This window comes from Pan paniscus, chromosome 5 (genome assembly GCF_029289425.2).
Source record: "Pan paniscus chromosome 5, NHGRI_mPanPan1-v2.0_pri, whole genome shotgun sequence".
Classification (NCBI taxonomy): domain Eukaryota; kingdom Metazoa; phylum Chordata; class Mammalia; order Primates; family Hominidae; genus Pan; species Pan paniscus.
The window spans coordinates 41778687-41800506 of record NC_073254.2 but is presented as its reverse complement, the minus strand read 5'-3'; the positions used below and the strand labels follow the sequence as shown (position 1 = coordinate 41800506).

The window sequence follows — 21820 nt, the reverse complement described above, 5'->3', positions numbered from 1 at the left end:
TAGTTGAAATGGCTATGTTAGTCCTCAACTTATATGATTTCTCAACACTATTTGATACATTGGATTTCTACCTCCTCTTAGAAACTGCTGTGGTCTGAATGTGTTCCCCAAAATTCTTATGTTGATAGTTAATTGCCAATGTGATAGTATTAATAAGTATTAAAACAGTGGCCAATATGTAGAGCCATCTCTCCATATCTAGAATGCACATGTCTGGGACTCAAGAAGTAGAGGTGTGAGTGGCACTTCTCATTATTCCTCAGTGATCCATTCAGACAATTTTGTATCCTATCCCTGTGACCTTGATTGAGCTCTGAGGGAATGGGTGTCTTTGTGCCCAGTGGATAAATATTTCCACTAGAGAGCATTGTCACCTTTCAAATCAATTGAAACCTGAAAACTGCTTCTGGCCATTTTAGTCTTTTCATGCCACTGAACCAATATGCAGGGAAAAGTGTCCCTCTACTTGGAGTGATTGCTCCCAGTTTCTAGGAGGTAGTTTGGTGTCTGCTGTACAGTGGAGGTTAAAGAAAACAAAAAACAAACAAACAAACAAACATTACTAATCCAGAGAAGTCTCTAAATGTTTTTTTCCCACAAGCCATGGTCAATTAAAAATTGTGACAATGAGATAAAGAAAAGATCACAAGGACACAGATCCCACAGGAATAAAGGCATATTTTATACTACCATGTAAAGAATTCAGCCAACATGCTGACAGAAGTCAGGATAACAAGAAATGAATTTTATTTTTATTTATTCATTTATTTTTGAGATAGGGTCTCATTTCATTGCCCAGGCTGGTGCCCAGGCTGGGGTGTAGTGGCATGATCATGGCTCACTGCAGTCTCAACCTCCCGGGCTCAGGTGATTCTCCTACCTCAGCCTCCCCAATAGTTGGGAGTACAGGCATACACCACTATGCCTGGCTAATTTTTTGTATTTTCTGTAGAGTCAGAATCTCGCCATTTTGCCCAGTCTCATGTTAAACTCCTGGGCTCAAGTGAGCTTCTCCCCTTAGCCTCCCAAAGTGCTGGGATTACAGGCATGAGCCACCACACCTGGCCTAAGAAATGAATTTTAGAAGGAAGCTGTGATTACTAACCTAAGCCTTATGATCAGCTACAGAAGCAAGGTTCATAACAGCTTTGTATTATGTTAACTAAGTACTTCTCACTTTTTACCCCAGTACATTCTAGGAAGGTGACGACTAACACTTTAGTTTTAAAGTAGGATTATGAACAAACTGGCATGACCCCCATGAGCTGGCTGTGATTTCACAAATTCCATGTTGGAATGCAATGCAGACTTTTCACTTGAGAAAAGGATAGTACATGCCAAAGGGCAAAAGGGATGGACTGTGCTAGATATTTACTTTTGCCAGCCTAGATTCACTGTCCTCTTCTTTTTTTTTTTTTTTTTTTTTTTCTCTGAGACAGAGTCTCGCTCTGTCACCCAGGCTGGAGTGCAGTGGTGCAATCTTGGCTCACTACAACCTCTGCCTCCCAGGTTCAAGCGATTCTTCTGCCTCAGCCTCCCAAGTAGCTGGGATTACAGGCGCCCACCACCATGCCCAGCTAATTTTTGTATTTTTAGTAGAGACGGGGTTTCACCATGTTGGCCAGGATGGTCTTGATCTCCTGACCTTGTGATATGCCCACCTCGGCCTCCCAAAGTGCTGGGATTACAGGCGTGAGCCACCGTGCCCGGCCCACTGTCCCCTTCTTTCATCCTGTGTCCCTAGGAGGCTGATCTATACATGAATTTGATCCTTGTCCTTTGGCTGCTGGTCAAATTTGGCTGATGAAAAGTGAAAATATGTCAGAGAGAGGAAGGAGTTCTTTCTGTTTCCAGATTTCCTTTCCTCTCATTGCCCCTTTGGGCCTAGGTGTGGTAATTACTTATATATGGTATTAGCTTCAAAATACTGCACTATCTCTTGTGGCTTCCTAACACCTTGCTCACTTCTTTTTCAATCTTCAAAGCACCCAATTGGTTGTTGTTGTTGTTGTTGTTTGTTTGTTTTTTGAGACGGAGTCTTGCTCTGTCACCCAGGCTGGAGTGCAGTGGTGCAATCTCAGCTCATTGCAACCTCCGCCTCCTGGGTTCAAGGTCCTGCCTCAGTCTCCTGAGTAGCTGGGATTACAGGTGCCCACCACCACGCCTGGCTAATTTTTTTGTATTTTTAGTAGAGACGGGGTTTCACCATGTTGGCCAGGCTGGCCTCGAACTCTGGACCTCAAGTGATCTGCCCGCCTCGGCCTCCCAAAGTGTTGGGGTTACAGGCATGAGTCACTGCATCAGGCCCAAAGTACCCAATTTGAAGGCCTAATCTCTCCTGATGGGACACTGGCTGACATATTGACCTCTTTTAGCTTATATGCTGCTGTGTTTACAGATATTAAATGAAAATACAAATAAGATATTTACTTTCAAAATATAGTCATTGACATGGAGTTTAAACCCATAAGAACAGATGATCTTAGCCAAAAGGCTGAAAACACTTGGTCTTAGCCAAAAGGCTGAGAAGCGGTGATGATGTGGAGTTTAAGAACCTGATCTGGGCTGGGCGCGGAAGATCACGCCTCTAATCCCTGCACTTTGGAAGGCTGAGGCTGGCAGATCACGAGGTCAGGAGATTGAGACTGTCCTGGCTAACACAGTGAAACCCCATCTGTACAAAAAATACAAAAAACTTAGCAGGGAGTGGTGGCACGCGCCTGTAATCCCAGCTACTTGGGAGTCTGAGGTAGGAGAATCACTTGAACCCAGGAGGCGGAGGTTGCAGTGAGCCAAGATCGCGCCACTGCACTCCAGCCTGGACTACCGAGCAAGACTCTGTCTCAAAAAAAAAAAAAAAAAAGAACTTGATCTGGTAAACCCAGAAGGCATAACGAGAACTAAGAATAAGAGAATACCTCATTGAGGAGGTGCCATATTATGAAAATTGAAGAATGAATAGGAGTTACCCAAAGAGAGGCTGGTAGGACAAACACTCTGGGCCTGGGAAATCGCAAGTGCAAAGCTACAGGAGTACCAGATAGAATCAGACAGACCAATCCCTGAATACACTTTCTAATTCCAGTCCGTTGATTTTATTAAATCTTACAGCTTCAAGTAAATTAGAAAACGCACTGGTTTCTTCAAAAATGGCAATTTTGCTGTGAATAGAAAAAAGTTTAGCAATTCTGCTGTGAATAAAGTTAGCTTTTAATAAGTCAAGCAATATCAACGTACACCAGCAATTTTACCTCCTTTTTTTTTTTTTTTTTTTTGGTGTTTTCCTTTGTGTGATTCCAAGGCATATTTGGGATCTCAAGTTGATTTACTGATGGCCAGTTCTGAGTCCAGATACCAGTCAGCCTTGTAAACAATCACTATTCCTCCCAGGTGTTTACTATTACACACAGAATCTAGCTTCCCAGGTAAGTGAAGCCATGTCAATAGTTAGCCTGATATAAAATTATATTATTCCGTCTTTAGTTAAGCACCCTTCATTATCCATAATCACATATATTTCCCATATTTTGTCATTGTTAATTATTTAAATCATGCAGCTCCTCTGGGGTATAAACCTTCACATATTTTTAGATGTGACTTTACTATTTTGATTTTATCAGAATTATTCCTTACAAGGAATGCATGACAACGACTCCATCTGTAATAGGTATGAAGATGAGGGGGAAGGGCGGAACTGAGGAAAAGCATGTATGTATGCATTTTAAAAATTGTGTGTGTTTTAAAAATATATTTTTTTAAAGTATATATTTTAAGTGTGATTCCCATTTTCAGGAATCTTTAGCTATTCACTTTAAACTATTGTAAACACTGTTTGAATAATTAAGTCTAGTTTTATTCTTTCTCATTTGGTATCTATTAATTCAGATATGATCATGATACTCTTCTGGTAGAACCTTTCAACATCTCCCTTTAACAATTCTTACCCAAGTTTCTATATACCTTAGACTAAAGCACATGAGACCAGATAGTTAAGAGAAGGCAGTTATGTGTGTGTTCCATGTTGAGTAGATAACATTCTGATAGCTTTTTCTCCTACTAATTGAGAATCTGATTGGATAAGTAACACCACACTTTCTTTTCCAAATTAGAGTCCAAACAATACCCACCTCAAAAGGTTGTGAGAAATAAATAAGCACATTCATATTGCATATGTAGCCCATAAATGGTCGGCACCAAATATCTCTTCTAGGTGTTTTTTTTTTTTTTTTTTTTTTTTGAGCTGGAGTCTCACTCTGTCACCCAGGCTGGAGTACAGTGGCACAATCTCGGCTCACTGCAACCTCCGCCTTCCGGGCTCAAGCAATTCTCCTGCCTCAGCCTCCCAAGTAGCTGGGACTATAGGCAGCTGCCACCACGCCCGGCTAAGTTTTTGTGTTGGGATTACAGGCATGAACCACCGCACCCAGCCTAAAATGTGTTTCCACCTGGTTTCGAACCAGGGACCTTTCACGTGTGAGACTAACGTCATAACCACCATACTACAGAAACTCATTCCATGGTTTTTTTTAAAGGTTTCCTCTCCTCTCTTTTGAGCCTCAAATATTCATTCTGAAGTTTCTTCAGTATGGGGCAAAGCTGGATTATTTCTCAGTACAGGAAAAGTAAAGAGATTTGCTGAATCTGGGGTAGGAAAAGTTAGTGGAAGAATCTCCCATTTCTTTTATAATTGTTTTCTATCACCTTCCATGTGCAATGATTGAGGCATTTAAAGCTCTTACAGGAGTATATCAAACTAATAAAGATTTTTAGAATGTCTGTACATTTTCTTATTTCTCTAAAAAGAAAAGACCCTCCCCTCCCCGGCCTTTAAATTCCCTGATGAAAGTAATTACAGGCTCATGCCTGTAATCCTGGCACTTTGGGAGGCCAAGGCAGGCAGATCACCTGAGGTCAGGAGTTCGAGACCAGCCTGACCAACATGGTGAAACCCTGACTCTACTAAAATTACAAAATTAGCCGGGAGTGGTGGCACACACCAGTAATCCCAGCTACTCAGGAGGCTGAAGCAGGAGAATCGCTTGAATCTGGGAGGTGGAGGTTGCAGTGAGCCGAGATCAGGCCATTGCACTCCAGCCTGGGCAAGAAGAGCAAAACTTCATCTCAAAAAAGAAAACGAAAAAAAGTCAAAGAGCAATACCAGCTATGCACTTATGCATGCTAAAGTCAGTCTCACAGATACTATCATAGACCTTACTTAACATTGATATTTATATTCATGTTAATATATGTCATAGACATGGAAATACACTGCCCAGATCCTCCAAGGAAGGGCTTGCAGCCCAACTGCAGAGAGCACAGTTAGCAGATAGACACCAGCTGTTAGCTTCCTCAGTGTTTGCCTCAGCTGCAGAGCTCCTCCCCACTCAAGGCTGCATCCTTCCCCAGGGCAGTCCTCATTCAGTGACCCACAAAGGAGTTAAAAAGGGTGGTCTAGAGCCCCTTTGGCCCAATGTGGGGGCAACTTGACAGGCATACTGGCTCCAGAGCTCTCCACTGGGTTGGCTGAGCATTTGTCTGGCCTGTATCATAGTTTGACATTTTCCTTTGCCCAATCCTATTTCCTTCACCCCTTCACAGATATTGAGCCCTAATAAACATTTTGCATCCCAAACTCCATCTTAGCATCTGTTTATCGAGAACTCATATGTCACTACATTATAATTTCTCGTTCTGCATCTCTTGCATTTCTTTTTCAATTGGGCTTCTGCATGCAAAGACTGGGAGTAGCAAACAAATCTATGTGTATTGAATTACAAACTATGTCCTCTTCAATCTTTGTGAAATACATAAAGTTAATACTATTTTTTGGTGTCTTTTTTAAGTGGCTTGAATTCCGTAGAGAAAAAATAAAGATGTATACATGTAATATTTCAATTAATATATATCCTATCCCCATAGGCATAGAGAGCATAATGGGGCCCTCCATTTTAGAGAGGAGATAAACAAAGATGACCTCTTTATAGGTGTTACTTGATCAGAGACCTACATAGATTGAAAAAAAGTGAGAGAGGTAGTTATCAGGGGAAGAGGGAATTTAAAGTGCAAAGGCCTTAAGACAGAAAATGTGTTTGGCATTTTGTGGGAATAGCCAGAAAGCCTTGAGGCTATGAAGTAAAAGCAGGCCAAGTAATATCAAGAGGGGGTGGGGCGGAGAAAGGAAACTCATAGGGCTTCCTAGGGTAGGTAAATTAATGTGGACAAGCAATCAAAAGCAATAGCAATCCCGATCTAATAAATTTGATAATACAAATTGGCTAGACAGAAAAAGCTATGTTGTATCCTAAGCTACTACAAGAGTGCATTAATACACCTGCTCCAAAGAAATGGGACTAAGGATTTACAAGTATGGGATTCAGGAAATTCTGCATCCCATATTCTCCTTCCATCGGAATCAAATTCTAATGCAAATGAGTCACTAGACTTTCATCACCTGGGTAAAGTTACTCTTAAAGAGTTAGACCACTTAAGAATCAGGCTGCCCTTTCTTGCTTTTCAAGAATACTTAGAATTGCAAAATTTGCCTTTAAAGAATGGCAAGTATATCCCATTTTTATGGCTGTTTGACAACACTATTAATGTAATAGAATTATTACACTGGAGGCCGGGCGCTGTGGCTCACGCCTGTAATCCCAGCACTTTGGGAGGCCGAGGCGGGCGGATCACCTGAGGTCAGGAGTTCGAGACCAGCCTGGCCACCATGGTGGAACCCCCGTCTCTACTAAAAATACAAAAAACTAGCCGGTCGTGGTGGTGTGTGCCTGTAATCCCAGCTATTCGGGAGGCCGAGACAGGAGAATCGCTTGAACCTGGGAGGTGGAGGTTGCAGTGAGCCGAGATCGCGCCGCGCCACTGCACTCCAGCCTGTTGGAGACTCCATCTCAAAAAAAAAAAAAAAAAAAAAAAAAAAAACCCACTGGAATTAGTAAATAGGTTTCAGGGATTTGTACGTTTGATTTCACTTATTACCCCTGCTGAATAAGCTTCTCCGGAGTATCCTACAACAACTTGTGGGTCTTCATTGCCTTCCAGTGGGTTAATTTAGAAACATTGTAAAGAGTTGCTCCAGCCCAACCGCCAAAGAAGCGCTTTACAATGTTATCTAGCGAAGCAAACATGAAGTGAAACAAACATGACTGTGTCCAGCTTTCTCTAAGAGTGTAGAATGGCTCTGAAAAGAGCCTTTGTTTTCCAGTCCTCACAACCTCGCTCCTTATTTGGCCTTATGGTGGCTCTCAGTCTTCTTAGGAAGCAGCACGGCCTGGATATTGGGCAAGACACCACCCTGCGCGATGGTGACTTTGCCCAGCAGCTTGTTGAGCTCCTCGTCGTTGCGGATGGCCAGTTGGAGGTGACGCGGGATGATACGGGTCTTCTTGTTGTCGCGGGCCGCGTTGCCAGCCAGCTCCAGGATCTCAGCGGTCAGGTACTCCAGCACCGCAGCCAGGTACACTGGCGCGCCGGCTCCAACCCGCTCGGCATAATTACCCTTGCGGAGCAGGCGGTGCACTCGGCCCACGGGGAACTGAAGCCCCGCCCGAGAAGAGCGGGTCTTGGCCTTGGCGCGAGCTTTACCGCCTTGCTTGCCACGTCCAGACATACTGGTCACAACTTACTGAAAGTAGCCAACGAGAAAAGGCAGCGCCTTTTATAAACACTATTGGGCGCGAAAAAGAAGATATGTCATTGGTTAGGGTGGCAGCTTAGTTTTAACCAATGGAAGTACGTCTTTTGGATTTGCAGATTGGGTTGATTGGGTATAACTAACCTCTGACGTCACCCTAATAACCACCAATCAGATACAGGACTTTAACTCTTCACCTTATTTGCATGAGAGGTCCTATATAAAAACGACTCCTGGTACCTTGCTCCCATTACTTCCCTTTTTCTCGATCTGCTTCTCGTCTCAGGCTCGTAGTTCGCCTTCAACATGCCGGAGCCAGCGAAGTCCGCTCCCGCGCCCAAGAAGGGCTCGAAGAAAGCCGTGACTAAGGCGCAGAAGAAGGACGGCAAGAAGCGCAAGCGCAGCCGCAAGGAGAGCTACTCCGTATACGTGTACAAGGTGCTGAAGCAGGTCCACCCCGACACCGGCATCTCCTCTAAGGCCATGGGAATCATGAACTCCTTCGTCAACGACATCTTCGAACGCATCGCGGGTGAGGCTTCCCGCCTGGCGCATTACAACAAGCGCTCGACCATCACCTCCAGGGAGATCCAGACGGCCGTGCGCCTGCTGCTGCCCGGGGAGTTGGCCAAGCACGCCGTGTCCGAGGGCACCAAGGCCGTCACCAAGTACACCAGCGCTAAGTAAACTTGCCAAGTAAGCGTCTTAAAGCCCAACCCCAAAGGCTCTTTTAAGAGCCACTTAAATTGTCGATATTAGAGCTGTAAACACGTGTTCCTAATCCAGGCTTAAATTCGGGCGATCTTTTTAAAGGGATTATTATGATCTTATCACACTGAGTAATGCGTGCAGTGCTTGTAATCGAGTCTGGCTAAGGAGAAGCCACATACACTTTGTTAGTACTGAGTGAGAAATATGGCGCCTAAAAAATTGGGTATGTGCAGGAAACTTGTGTTAACAGAAAGTGCTTCCTGGCTCTTGGCGCGAAAATGGATACTTCCGTTGTATCGAGTGCTGTGACTTCCTGTTAGAACTTGTTGAAAGCCTATTGTGTCACGTGTACTTTCCACCATGTAAAGACGTTCTAACGTGAGTTTATATATTAGTAAATTTGGTTCCTGATGGCGTTCCAGTACGTATGGCTTTCGCTCGAGCAGTTACCTTATTTAACCCCTTCTAGGCTGTACCCAGCTCTGCCTTGCTTTGCTTCCCCCTCACCCCCCGATTCCATCTCTGCAGCCCACGGGACATCGGGAAGATGCCAGACCACCAGGCAGGATAGTCTGCAAGGGTAAGGGGAGGAGCACAGCTTTTCTCATGAGTGAAGAAACGGAACATGAGATAATCACGGAGATTTTTGGAATAGTTTACTAGTTTTTAAGGCATGTTCAGCGTCAATTGGTCCAATCAGTAATTTTTCCTTTTGACAAGAAAGCTTATAGAAAAGGAAAATGAAAAGCAAGTAGATTCAGAGGGGAGACAACAGACTGAGACTAGAGACAGTCCGCCCCGAAGCAAGAAGTTGGAGTAGTGGAGAAGGGAACTTCCCCAGCAGCACAGGGTTTGAGCTAAGTGTTAGGTGGTGGGTTAGAAATAGGTGGTGGGTTTTATTGTGTGATTAGAGGCTAGAATGACTATGCCGGTGATGAGCACTGTGAAACTTTTTTGGAAGAACCAAGTGAAAGAAAGGGTCCGCGAATTTTAAGCTAGGTTGTTACCTGGCTAAATTTGTGATTTAGAAATGTAGGCCAGTTTCACAGGGGAATTGTGTGTGTGTGTGTGTGTGTGTGTGTGTGTGTGTGTATATATTTAACATATTTGGCCACGCATTGTTCTAGTCTTTGGGGATATTGCCCGCCCTTGGTCATATTGGAAAACTTCATACATGCAAAGCATATGTTCACTGTTGATCCAAGTCTTATTTATCCTACCAGTAATTTGGGGGTTACATTAATATTCTAAGAAATGTATCAACAAATAATTATATTTATTGTTTACCTATATAGGAGGCACTGATCTATATCTATACCTATATAGGAGGACAGATCACTTGAAGTCAAGAATTCAAAACCAGCATGGCTAACATAGTGTGAAACCCCGTCTCTACTAACAGTACAAAAATTAGGGGGGGCGTGGTGGCATGTGCCCGTAGTCCCAGCTACTCGGGAGGCTGAGGCAGAATTGCTGGAAGCCAGGAGGCAAAGGTTGCAGTGAGCCTAGATCACCTCACTGCACTCCAGCCTGGGCAACAGAGCAAAACTCCGTCGCAAATAAAATTAAAAAATAAACTAAAATACACTATGCCAATGAATTCTACCTTCAGGTATACCTGACTACTCTTTATAGACTAAAATTTTTACTCTGGAGCTATCTGCTGTTATTACCTTTAGACTTATAAACTATTTTTGCAAATGGACATATCATCTTGATTTTATACAATTTACTTTCAGTCTTTTTTGCTCTTTTTACAAAATTCTGTAAGTGCATTTGTATTTTAATAGAAATACTGGGTGGAAGTGGCCATAACTTTCTCCTGCTTTCACCCTCACCCCTTTTCTCCCTTCAAAATGATCTCATTTTATTTCTCTTGATAGCACAGATTTCCCCCCCCCACCCACCCACCCACCCCGAGACAGAGTCTCACTCTGTTGCCCAGGCTGGAGTGCAATGGCAAGATCTTGGCTCACTGCAACCTCCGCCTCCCAGGTTCAAGCGATTATCTTGCCTCAGTTTCCCGAATGACTGATATTACAAGTGCCTGCCACCATGCCCAGCTAATTTTTGTATTTTTAGTAGAGATGGGGTTTCAACATGTTGGCCAGGCTGGTCTGGAACTCCCCACCTCGGGCGATCCACCTGCCTCGGCCTCCTAAAGTGCTAGGATTACAGGTGTGAGCCACCACGCCCGGCTGATAGCACAGAATTTAACAGCTTGAAGGAATCAAAAAGTTCAGATCACTGTTATTTTACAAATAGCTAAATGGATGCAAAGCTTACTTTGCTCAGATCATTAGACTCAGAACAAGATTCCATTATGCTCTTGTTTGTTTCCATTATACCATATATCTCTTTGTCATCTATTTTCTCATTAGCCACGTGTATTAATTTGACTTAATTTGGAGCAAAAATAGGGCTCTTTTAACTTATTTATTTGTATATTTCATAATCTCTTTTAAATTGTTAAAAAGTTGAATGTGCTAAATTGTCTCCTGTCTCATAAATATTTTTTTTTTTTTTTTTTTTTTTAAAGAGTAGTTCAGCGCTTTGCAATAATTGCTGTGTGATTCTGGACCACAGCAATTCAATCTAGCAATTGTTACAGCCTGCTGAAGAACGCTTGCACAGAATAATTGCCTGCTTCAGATTCTCCCATCCTTTGGGAAATTGAGAGTAGCTCTGGGATTGAAAAGTGGAGGTTTATTTAACTGTGGTTAGGGACTTGGCAATCATATGTTTGGTCTCTGCTGTTATCTAGTATCTTTAAGTCTAGAAGTTGGAAGTAAAGAGGTCAGTGGACCTAAGAAAATGGCATGGCTTTCTACCCTAGATGAGCTGGAAAAACTTAGTAATTCTTCAAGTGCTTAATACAAAGGAGCAAATCTCACAACTCAATGCCTATGAAGTGTAATATATCATGTCACTACTTTCTTGATATTACCTGAGGTATAAGTACAGTTGGGAGAAGACCTTATCTCTATCTTCAGGAATATAAGTGAAGGAAAGGAAATTTTTTTCTTTTTTTTGAGACAGAGTCTTACTCTGTCGCCAAGGCTGGAGTGCAGTGGCACTGTGTCGGCTCACTGCAACCTCTGTCTCCTGTGTTCAAGCAATTATCCTGCCTCAGCCTCCTGAGTAGCTGGGATTACAGGTGCCCACCACCATGCCTGGCTAGTTTTTATATTTTTAGTAGAGATGGGATTTCACCATGTTGGCCAGGCTGGTCTTGAACTCCTGACTTAAGGTGATCCACCTGCCTTGGCCTCCCAAAGTGCTGGCGCGAACCGGGCCAGTGAGCCACCGCACTGGGCCTGGGAAATTTGTTCTTCATTTGCTTTCTCCTACTTTCTCATTCTTTCTTGAACTAGGATTTTTTTGTCTTTATTATATGTGTCTGAAAGCCAGTTTGTTACTCTTAAGACACTACTCAAATAGAAATATAATGTGGCCACGTGCGATGGCTCATGCCTGTAATCCCAGCACTTTGGGAGGCCGAGGTGGGTGGATCACAAGATCAGGAGTTTGAGACCAGCCTGGCCAGTATGGTGAAACCCCGTCTCTGCTAAAAATACAAAAATTAGTTGGGCATGGTTTCACATGAGTGTAGTCCCAGCTGCTTGGGAGGCTGAGGCAGGAGAATGGCTTGAACCCGGGAGGCTGAGGTTGCAGTGAGCCAAAATTGTGCCACTGCACTCGAACCTGGGCGACAGAGCGAGACTGTCTCAAAAAAAAAAAAAAAAAAAAAAAAGAGGGGGGGAATGTAATACGTCATACATGTACTTATCTTTCCAGTAACCATTTTTAAAAGTTAAAAAAAAATTGTCTGGGCACAGTGGCTCAAGCCTGTAATCCCGGCACTTTGGGAGGCCGAGGCAGGCGGATCACCTGAGGTCAGGTTCAAGACCAGCATGGCCAACATGGTGAAACCCTGTCTCTACTTAAAATACAAAAAATTAGCCTGGCGTGGTAGTACGCACCTGTAATCCCAGCTACTTGGGAGGCGGAGGCAGGAGAATCGCTTGAACCCGGGAGGCAGAGGTTGCAGTGAGCCGAGATCACACCATTGTACTCCAGCCTGGGGGACGAAAGCGAGAGTTCGTCTCCAAAAAAAAAGTTAAAAAAGTTAATTTTAATAGTGTATCCTATTTGACAGAATATATCAAAAATACAGTTTCAGCATATAGTCAATACAGAATGTATTAAATATCTTGCATTCTTTTTTCATTTCAAATCTTCAAAATCTGGTGTGTATTTTACACTTTTATGGTATATCAAAATAAATTTTCGTGGGGAATTCTTGATCTGTAATTAGAATAAGATGATTCTGATTCATGTCCCTAAGGTGTTCCAGGTATACTTGAATGTTATCTAATTGAATCCAGCACCAGTTTTTAAAAGTAAACTAATTAAGATATAATTAAACACTTCCTCAGTCACATGCCACATTGTAAGTGCTCAAACTCCATGCATGGCTAGTGCTATACCATAAGACACTCAATGAGCAGAACTTGACCTAAAACCCACTAGGGCACTATGCAAAGGATTACAGTTCCTTCTGGCATCACCACCTACTACGGTTTTTCCTAAGGGAGTGTTTAATCCATTGGGCTTGGAACATGAAAAATGACAGGGAAGGACGTGTTACATTGCTGCAGATTTAACAATAACATAACTATATAGACACAAAATAAAAATGACTTTCTCAGGCCCACAAACTGACACATGAAAATAATTCATTCCAATTGGGATTAAGTGACAAGCAGGTTTTGTATCTGTCCTGACACATTTCCCCAAATTCTTTATTATAGAACTAGCACCACTACTACTCTCTGTGATGGCTTATCTATCTACTAAGAGAGTGTGATTAAGAATATTACAGGTTTGAGTGAGTGTATGTTCGGGGCAATTTGAATCTATGCTCCTGGAATAATAAAAATTAAAGAAAAACAAGTTTGGGTCATAAAATCTAACATTTGTGAATTGGTTATTTGATTTGGCCTCTTTTGCCATTTTAAAATAAGAGTAATAAAATCTATCTCACAAGAATATGAGATACGAGATAATCCATGTAAAAGCACTTAACACAATTTTCAACAAACTTTCAGTGTATCTTAGGCATTACTTTCCTCTTTCACCCTTTCTTTTGTCCCTTTTGTAATACTTTGAAAATTTTAGGTATTGTTAATCATTGCTTATTTAGAAAGTAAGATCAATCTTTTATCAGGTCTTCCCTTAGCTTGCTCTTAATGCTACTCTTACAGCGATTTCAGAAAAGCCTTACTATCCAATTCAAGCCAAATCAGGACATAAGCCGCCTAAATGTTTTTGGTTTTTGTTTTTTTCCCCCCAGATTGATGCCTGCAGCTCCTGGGGAAAGTGGAAGTAAGATAACTCCTTTATGAAAAGGCAGCATTCAAAAACTATAAAAAATATAAATCCAACATTATTAAAATTTTGCACATCCAAAGATATCACGAACAGTTAAAAACAAACCCACAAGGTGACAGAATATATTTGTCACATACTGACAAAAAGTTAAAACTCAAATATATAAAGAATATTTACAAATCAAATCTCATAAAATAAAAACTGTAGAGAATCTGAATAGACCATTCCCAGGAAAGTGGGAAAATCTCCAAATAGCCAAAAATCTCATTTAGAAAAACTCCGATTTGACATTAGGAAATGCTGATAAACAATAACTCTCAAGCACTGCTGGTGGAATATGGGAGTATAAATTTAAAATACTACCCTGGAAAGCAAATTGTTCATTTTTATTCATGTTGAATATGCACATTTACCAAATAATTCCACTTCCATGTAACCAGAAAATGCACAGCTGTATACAGTGCTGTTTTGTAATGAGGAAAAAAAATCGACAGAGAAATGAATAAAGTATTTACTGACACATTAGAAAACTAGATTAATGGTAAAAATAACCTAGAACTGCACATTTCAACACGGATATATTTCAAGAGCAAATGTAAAAATTCATGACGATTAAAATAGATTAGGGGTATGTGCATCTAAAGTTAAAACGCATGGGAACAGTAAACAAATTTAGAATATCAGTTTATCCTAGAATATTACTTAATTCTAGATAGGAAAAAGGGAGGGCTGTGCTACTGAGAAAGGGACATAAGGATTTTAGATGCACTTGAACAAGTGGTGTGGTCACCAGCGCATTTTGTATACTTGATATATTCCAGTATTTAAAAGGCAAACATATAAAGGAATATTATTACTAAGACTCTTAAGACTGCCCGACTGTTCTACAGTAGTAAAAGTATGGTCTGTCCCCCTCCCCCCCATGCAGAGCTCTGTGCCCGCCAAGTCCTCTTAAACCAGCCACCACGAAGTTTTCCTGGAGGTTCTAGCATTTAGTGGAGCCCATCAAACTCATTATCTCCTGAGACGTATTTGAAGGTCCAGAGGGAAGTTAATTATCTAGCCCGCCCCTATTTGGACCGCAGACCCCTTGGCTTTCTAAACTAATCCGAGCGGTAAACCGGCTGCAGGCAATTTCCAGGCAGCCGCCAGAAGTTACTGGCCAGCAGAGGCTCTTCTGGCCTTGGAAAAAATCTCGGCCCAAGGTCACCTGTAGTCATCAGCCCATTTTCGGCGTCGAGTTAATCTTGTAAAATAGGATGACAGAACTCACTGACAATGGCCCTATTAAGAGACCCAGTTTGCAGTCATTTCAACTCTTTTGTTGAAAGCTTAGGGGCCCTAAAAAGGGCCTTTTTTAGAGAATGACTGGGCTTCAAAATGCCATTTAGCCGCCGAAGCCATAGAGGGTGCGGCCCTGGCGCTTGAGCGCGTAGACCACGTCCATGGCGGTGACCGTCTTGCGCTTGGCGTGCTCCGTGTAGGTCACGGCGTCCCGGATCACGTTCTCCAGGAACACCTTCAGCACTCCGCGGGTCTCCTCATAGATGAGGCCAGAAATGCGCTTCACGCCGCCGCGGCGAGCAAGGCGCCGAATGGCTGGCTTGGTGATACCCTGGATGTTGTCGCGCAGCACCTTGCGGTGGCGCTTGGCACCCCCTTTCCCCAGGCCCTTACCTCCTTTGCCGCGTCCTGACATTATCAAGTGGTCAGAGAACAAAGATCTGCTGCCTGTGATGGCAGCTTTCTTTTATGGGTAACCTCTGCGGACCAGACTGAAAACCGGAAGAGCTTTGGCGGGAAGTCCCTCTGCATTGGGGGAGGGGACCTAAAAGGGAAACAGGCCTGCTGTGCTCTACTCCCTCTTGTTCTCCTTCAGTCCTTTTTAATCCTCAAGACCTAGGCTGTTTTTCCTTTTTTCATTTAACATGATTCCTGCCTCATAACAAAAATGTTAACATTATAGAAGATACATAAAGCAAAAAGAATATTATCTCTGCATATATGCATGTTTTCCTTTAACATTATTTGTGTGGAACTATGCTATTTTGTGGCATTTTTCTCCTTAATATACAATGGAAATATACTCCATATGCTAAATTCCTAGCAATAGAACAAGATAGACTCATAGAATTTAAAGATCGTTCAGGTATATTGCTAAGTTCTTTTCTACTTATTTTCATTTCTAGTGTTTGGGGTGGAGAATTATTCCCCCAAATATCGAGCTTGGTAATGGTGGGTGCTTTTGAAAATTGAGGGTTATCAGAAACAAGTCTAAGAATCAAGGTCCCTCTAACTTTGTCTTGTTTCTCTTCCCCAAATACAGGGAGGGACTTTCTCTGGAATTTCCTGATATGACCAAGAAAGCTTCTTATCAAAAGTAGCACAATTGCCTTCGGTTACCTCATTATCTACTGCAGAAAAGAAGACGAGAATGCAACCATACCTAGATGGACTTTTCCACAAGATAAAGCTGGCCTCTTGATCTCATTCAGATTCCAAAGAGAATCATTTACAAGTTAATTTCTGTCTCCTTGGTCCATTCCTTCTCTCTAATAATCATTTACTGTTCCTCAAAGAATTGTCTACATTACCCATCTCCTCTTTTGCCTCTGAGAAAGAGTATATAAGCTTCTGTACCCCACCACTGGGGGGTTGGGGTAATATTCTGTGGTCCTCAGCCCTGTACCTTAATAAATTTGTATGCCTTTTCTCTTATTAATCTTGTCAGTTGATTTTCAGTGAACTTTCAGAGGCCAAAAGGGAGGTTTTCTCTTGGCCCCTGCACCAGTAGCAGTTCCTGATATGCCTACAACCTTAACTAATGCTGGGTAGAACCATTTAAAGTAATCTAACTTTACTAATAAGGACTTGATTTCTTGTATATAGAAATAACTTTTCAAAAAGTTAATCAGTTGGTTAGTCAGCACAATACATTAACTATTTCCCCCACTGATTTGAGGAACTTATCATATACTGAATATATGAGCCACCGCACCCGGCCCATTTGGTGATTTTCTTGCTACTCTTTATTTCAATGAGTACCTTACAGCAGTGCTTGAAGTATTTTCAAAGTATTCCACTTAAATGTCATAAAGTAAATGAAGATAAACTTTTCATTAAAATACTTTAGAAATTTTTGCATTTATGTTGCAATAAAAGAAAACTTGCCATACACCTTTGGAAAACAAAATTGATATGACTGGCTGTAACTTGCTGTAGCTGAATTCAGTATATGTTGTAGAGAGGGTAAGGTAGCATAGGTTAATTGAATACGTTAATCTAAGGGTAAATACAAATTAAAAATGAGAGGCTTAATTATCTGTTGAAAACAAGACTTCCCTTTCCTTTCCCATCACTTTCAAAATGTCTTTCTCTGTCCTTTTAAAATGTATGTAAATCCTTTTAATGGCTAAATAGGCCTTATAACTCAGAATATTTTCTCAATGCCTGGAGAGCCATCCCTTTGAAATGTTAATCATTAAAAAAGATAGTGGTCTGTCTCCCAGTTTCCAGCGAGAAAATGGGCCGAACTTTAGCTGTCACCTGACTTCGAATTGCAAAACCTATCCAGTGTAGCCATACATAATAAGCAAGATTTCTTTCTGCTTTTGCAACCTCTTCATAAGGTTTCCTGTGATAAGCAACTCTCCCTGGTTTAATGCTTATTCAATAATAAAATTATTTCCTTTGTCTTCTTTGGGAGAAGATTTTAAAATTGTATTTCCCCAACATTAGTTAACAAGTATATTTCTCTACTTGAGCTTCTCACTAATCAGAAGCCTTTTTCTGTATCTGATTTCATGAGTTTTCGTATAGCAATTAGTGACAAGGATAGCAATGAATGGTAAAAGGTGGCAGAGCATGCCATCCCAAAATATGCCATTTTGGAATAAGAATTATTCTGAGATACAGGCAATTTTAAAAAGAGTAGGTACAAGAAAGGCACTTTGACCATTCCCTTTTACCCCCTAAAAGCAGGAATTAAAATTCCCATGTGGAAGATGTCCTCCCTGTACCAAAAGGAAAAGAACATTTTCATCAAGGACAGGAAGTTGAAACCAAGAGAATTCTGTCCAAGCAGATCTTAAAATAATTCTTGTTTTCCTTTAGCCTTCCTACATAGTTACATTTCCACAATTTACTCCATTCAACCTACTATAAAAGCATTTAGGTTTTGCTACTTCTTTGGGGTCTATTATTAGAGCTCCCATGTCCCATGCCACATAAAATTTATATTAAGTTTATATGGTTTTCTCCTCTTATGTCAGTTTATCAGGCCAGCCATAAAAACTCTTAAGAGGACAGAGGTAAAATTTTGCCTCCCCTACAAGGATATTTGAGTTTGTCAGACTCTTTAGTTTCTGAAATTGACGGTAAATTTAGTTCTGAAATAGTAAACATACACGCAGTATAACATTTTAAAAAAATGTTATGCTAATCAGTCTGTTTTCTAACAGGATAACTGACTATCAAGATAAACTTAGTTCAAACAGAGTAACTCTGAGTTCTCACATTCTTTCACATTACAAAACAAATCTGGCAGCAAACTTTGTCAGAGGCGTTTAAACCAGAGAAACTCCATCTTGAATAGGGGCTGGGTAAAATAAGGCTGAGGCCTACTGGGCTGCATTCCCAGAGGCTTAAGGCATTTGTAGTCACAGAATGAGTCACAGAAGAGGTCAGCACAAAGTACAGGTCACAAAGACCTTGCTAATAAAAGCATGCGGTAAAGAAGCCAGCCAAAACCTACCAAAATCAAGATGGTGAGGAAATTGACCTCTGGTTATCCTCACTGCTCATTATACACTACTTATAATGCATTAGCATGTTAAAAGACACTCCTACCAGTGCCATGACCATTTACAGATGCCATGGCAACGTCGGAAAGTTACCCTATAGGGTCTAAAAGGGGGAGGAACTCTCAGTTGGGGAACTGCCCACCCCTTTCCCGGAAAACTCATGAAGAATCCACCCCTTGTTTAGCATGTAATCAAGAAATAACTATAAATATCCTTAGAATAGAACGAAAGAACAATTTTCTTTACTTCTCTAATAAACTTGCTTTCACTGTACTCTATGGATTTGCCTTGAATTCTTTCTTGAGAAAGACCCAAGAACTCTCTCTTGGGGTCTGGATTGGGACCCCTTTCCAGTAACAGTTACACTTGCAAAGTACATCCTGTGTCCAACCACTGTACATTTAATTGTGAAATTTATTAAATATTAATTTAAATAAGTTGAAAGACCTTTAAAGACAGGGCAGTTCAAAAATGAGTAAAATTATTGGGTTACACAGTATAAAAATCCATCAAAAAGCCAAATATTTTACTATTTGGGGGGCCTCTCAAGTACCTATTTTTGCTAGATATTGTCAGCACTTGTTTCTGTTCCAAAACATCGTATTTATACTAGGATTGGAAGTAGTTATATTTTAAGAACAAGAAACAGAAACAGTAAAAGGTTATGAGATGTCAGTAGACTAAGTGCTAAAGAAATTCCAGATAGGAAGAGGAGGTATCTAGAGAAAAGGAGCTGAAAAGAAATGGGGTAGGTTGACCAAATTTTAGAGCAAGAGTTTTTAACCTGAGGTCCGTACTTATATGTCACAATGCCCCTAAGGAAAAAATTCAGCAATTGGAGGGTGTTGAAGGGGAAGTCCGTGAGTTTGGGTAGTAAAATATCTATTTTTAAAAACTTAACCTTGACTGAACTTGAACATTTCACTTTATTATGAATTTAGGCCACAAATCTCAGTACCTGTTACTTTGTAACCCAAAAGACATTAGATGTTTCATTTCTCATTACAATTGCTGAGTTATCGTGAAACATTTTTACTCCTCTAGTAACAGCAATTAGGCTCACCAAATCATGTAATGTGTTAACTATATTAACAATATAACTATATAGTCTCATTTATCACTATGAAGTTTTAAAAATACTTTGATAACTGTAATTTAACTTTGGCATTTTATATACTTAAAACATCATTCTGAGATTTTCCATGTTACCAGACAGCCAAAAGTGTCTACAATACACAAGAAAAATGAGTTAACGTCTTCTTCTTAAGATTACATCAGAGTGGGCCGGGCGTGGTGGCTTACGCCGGTAATCCCAGCACTTTGGGAGGCTGAGGCCGGTGGATCACGAGGTCAGGACATCAAGACCATCCTGGCTAACACGGTGAAACCCCGTCTCTACTAAAAATACAAAAAATTAGCCGGGCATGGTGGGAGACGCCTGTAGCCCCAGCTACTCAGGAGGCTGAGGCAGGAGAATGGCGTGAACCCGGGAGGCGGAGCTTGCAGTGAGCCGAGATAGCGCCACTGCACTCCAGCCTGGGCGACAGAGCGAGACTCCGTCTCAAAAAAAAAAAAAAAAAAAATTACATCAGAGTTCAGTGAACAGAGGGAGGAGGCACAATTGTGCAGTCTTGGCATGAGTATTCCTTATTTAGCTACAACACCAAAAGTTATTTGCACTACCGTAGTAAATAACCCTCCTCTACAGAAAACTGCCAGTCTTGCTAGGAGGCCTCAGTTTGTGTGAGGAACGCCCAATACCCTGTACTTTTCTAATAGTCATAAACATTTCTAATATTTCTAATGTACATTTCTAATACTCATCAACATTTGTTGAACCATATTATAATCCTCTATATATTTTCCCTCATATCTGTGAGGCAGACGTTTTAACAGTCTGTGTGCTAACACTTTACCTCAGATTTCTTCATGGGTTTTAAGGTTTATTATTAACTATCCTGTCAAGTTCTTCTAGGTAAGCAACTTGGGATATTAGGCCTTTCCAAATGAGCCATCTTTCTTGGGCTCCAGATAACGTCATCCCAGTATTTTACTCACTTCATTTTAAAGGAATACTTTGCAACATGCAGTAGGGTGGGTAAGAGAATGCTTCACAGCTATCCATCAGGAAAGATGTGAGTCTCTGACAGAGCCTTTGCAGGGAGGTGGACTATTGTGTCACAAAGTTCTGCAGCCTCGCTCTCGTGCAGCGGCGTCACCGCCGAGCTCTCGCAGGAGCGGCAGCTTGCTGATCAGCAGCTCGGAGTTCTGGTAGCGCCGAACGTCGCGCAGGGCCACTGTGCCGGGCACGTAGCGGCGGGACTTCTTCATGCCGCCCTGGCCCGCGTGGAACAGCTGTCTGCTAAATTCTAGCCCGGGCGATAACTCTTTTGGGCCAAAGTGCTTCAAGAATTCACGAAGCCACTGGTGCTCTGTGGACACATACTAAGTTTAAAATTAAGTAATGGCCTAAGAGATTTGTTCACATCTTAACTTTTAAGCGTGGTAGAATCTGGACCACCTTCCCTCTAGTTTTTCTTTTAAATCTGCGGTGTTCGCTACGCTGTTTTCAAAAAGATGGGTAACTTATGATTAGAGTCTTGTCCATGTCTCACTTTCTTTCACATGGAATAAATGTTAAGTTCTTTTAGAGAAAACGTGGGTGGCCCTGAAAAGAGCCGTTGGTTTGGACTCGATTTTACTTGAGCTGCCACAAACTAGTCCAGATAGTTACTTGCCCTTCGCCTTGTGATGGCTCTCAGTCTTTTTGGGCAGTAGCACGGCCTGAATGTTGGGCAGGACACCGCCCTGTGCGATGGTGACTTTGCCCAGCAGCTTGTTGAGCTCCTCGTCGTTGCGGATGGCCAGTTGGAGGTGACGCGGGATGATACGGGTCTTCTTGTTGTCGCGGGCCGCGTTGCCCGCCAGTTCCAGGATCTCGGCGGTCAGGTACTCCAGCACCGCTGCCAGATACACCGGCGCGCCGGCCCCGACCCGCTCGGCATAGTTGCCTTTGCGGAGCAGGCGGTGCACTCGGCCCACGGGGAACTGGAGACCCGCCCTAGAAGAGCGGGTCTTGGCCTTAGCGCGGGCTTTGCCTCCCTGCTTGCCACGTCCAGACATAGCTACCGCAACTCACTACGAGCAACCACAAAGTGAAGGGGAAAGGCGGCGCTTTTTATAAACACTATTGGGCGCGAAAAAGAAGACGTGTTGTTGGTTAGAGCTGCAGTTTAATTTCAACCAATAGTAGTGCGTCTTCTGGATTTGC

General features: G+C 42.0%; 4 protein-coding genes across 4 annotated transcripts; 1 reads left to right on the top strand and 3 right to left on the bottom strand.

The window, feature by feature from the left end:
- Nucleotides 1–4877: 4877 nt before the first annotated feature.
- LOC100982497 (histone H2A type 1-H) lies at nt 4878–20686 on the bottom strand. The gene is made up of 2 exons (XM_055113266.2): nt 20608–20686; nt 4878–7675 (listed from the first exon to the last, which is right to left on the bottom strand). The coding sequence occupies exon 2, from the start codon at nt 7616–7618 to the stop codon at nt 7232–7234; it is 387 nt and encodes a 128-aa protein (XP_054969241.1). The 5' UTR covers nt 7619–7675; nt 20608–20686; the 3' UTR covers nt 4878–7231.
- Nucleotides 7835–16465, top strand: LOC100981154 (histone H2B type 1-K). The gene is made up of 2 exons (XM_003810936.6): nt 7835–8338; nt 16074–16465. The coding sequence occupies exon 1, from the start codon at nt 7949–7951 to the stop codon at nt 8327–8329; it is 381 nt and encodes a 126-aa protein (XP_003810984.1). The 5' UTR covers nt 7835–7948; the 3' UTR covers nt 8330–8338; nt 16074–16465.
- On the bottom strand, nt 10317–16049 carry LOC100981824 (histone H4). Its single transcript, XM_003810938.7, has one exon. The coding sequence runs from the start codon at nt 15444–15446 to the stop codon at nt 15135–15137; it is 312 nt and encodes a 103-aa protein (XP_003810986.1). The 5' UTR covers nt 15447–16049; the 3' UTR covers nt 10317–15134.
- Nucleotides 18955–21810, bottom strand: LOC100982169 (histone H2A type 1). The gene has a single exon (XM_003810939.5). It carries the CDS (start codon nt 21670–21672, stop codon nt 21280–21282), a length of 393 nt encoding a protein of 130 aa, XP_003810987.1. The 5' UTR covers nt 21673–21810; the 3' UTR covers nt 18955–21279.
- Nucleotides 21811–21820: the final 10 nt, after the last annotated feature.

Coding starts and splice junctions, on each gene's coding strand:
- LOC100982497 (XM_055113266.2), bottom strand. CDS start 7,618: ATGTCTGGACGTGGCAAGCAAGGCGGTAAAGCTCGCGCCAAGGCCAAG.
- LOC100981154 (XM_003810936.6), top strand. CDS start 7,949: ATGCCGGAGCCAGCGAAGTCCGCTCCCGCGCCCAAGAAGGGCTCGAAG.
- LOC100981824 (XM_003810938.7), bottom strand. CDS start 15,446: ATGTCAGGACGCGGCAAAGGAGGTAAGGGCCTGGGGAAAGGGGGTGCC.
- LOC100982169 (XM_003810939.5), bottom strand. CDS start 21,672: ATGTCTGGACGTGGCAAGCAGGGAGGCAAAGCCCGCGCTAAGGCCAAG.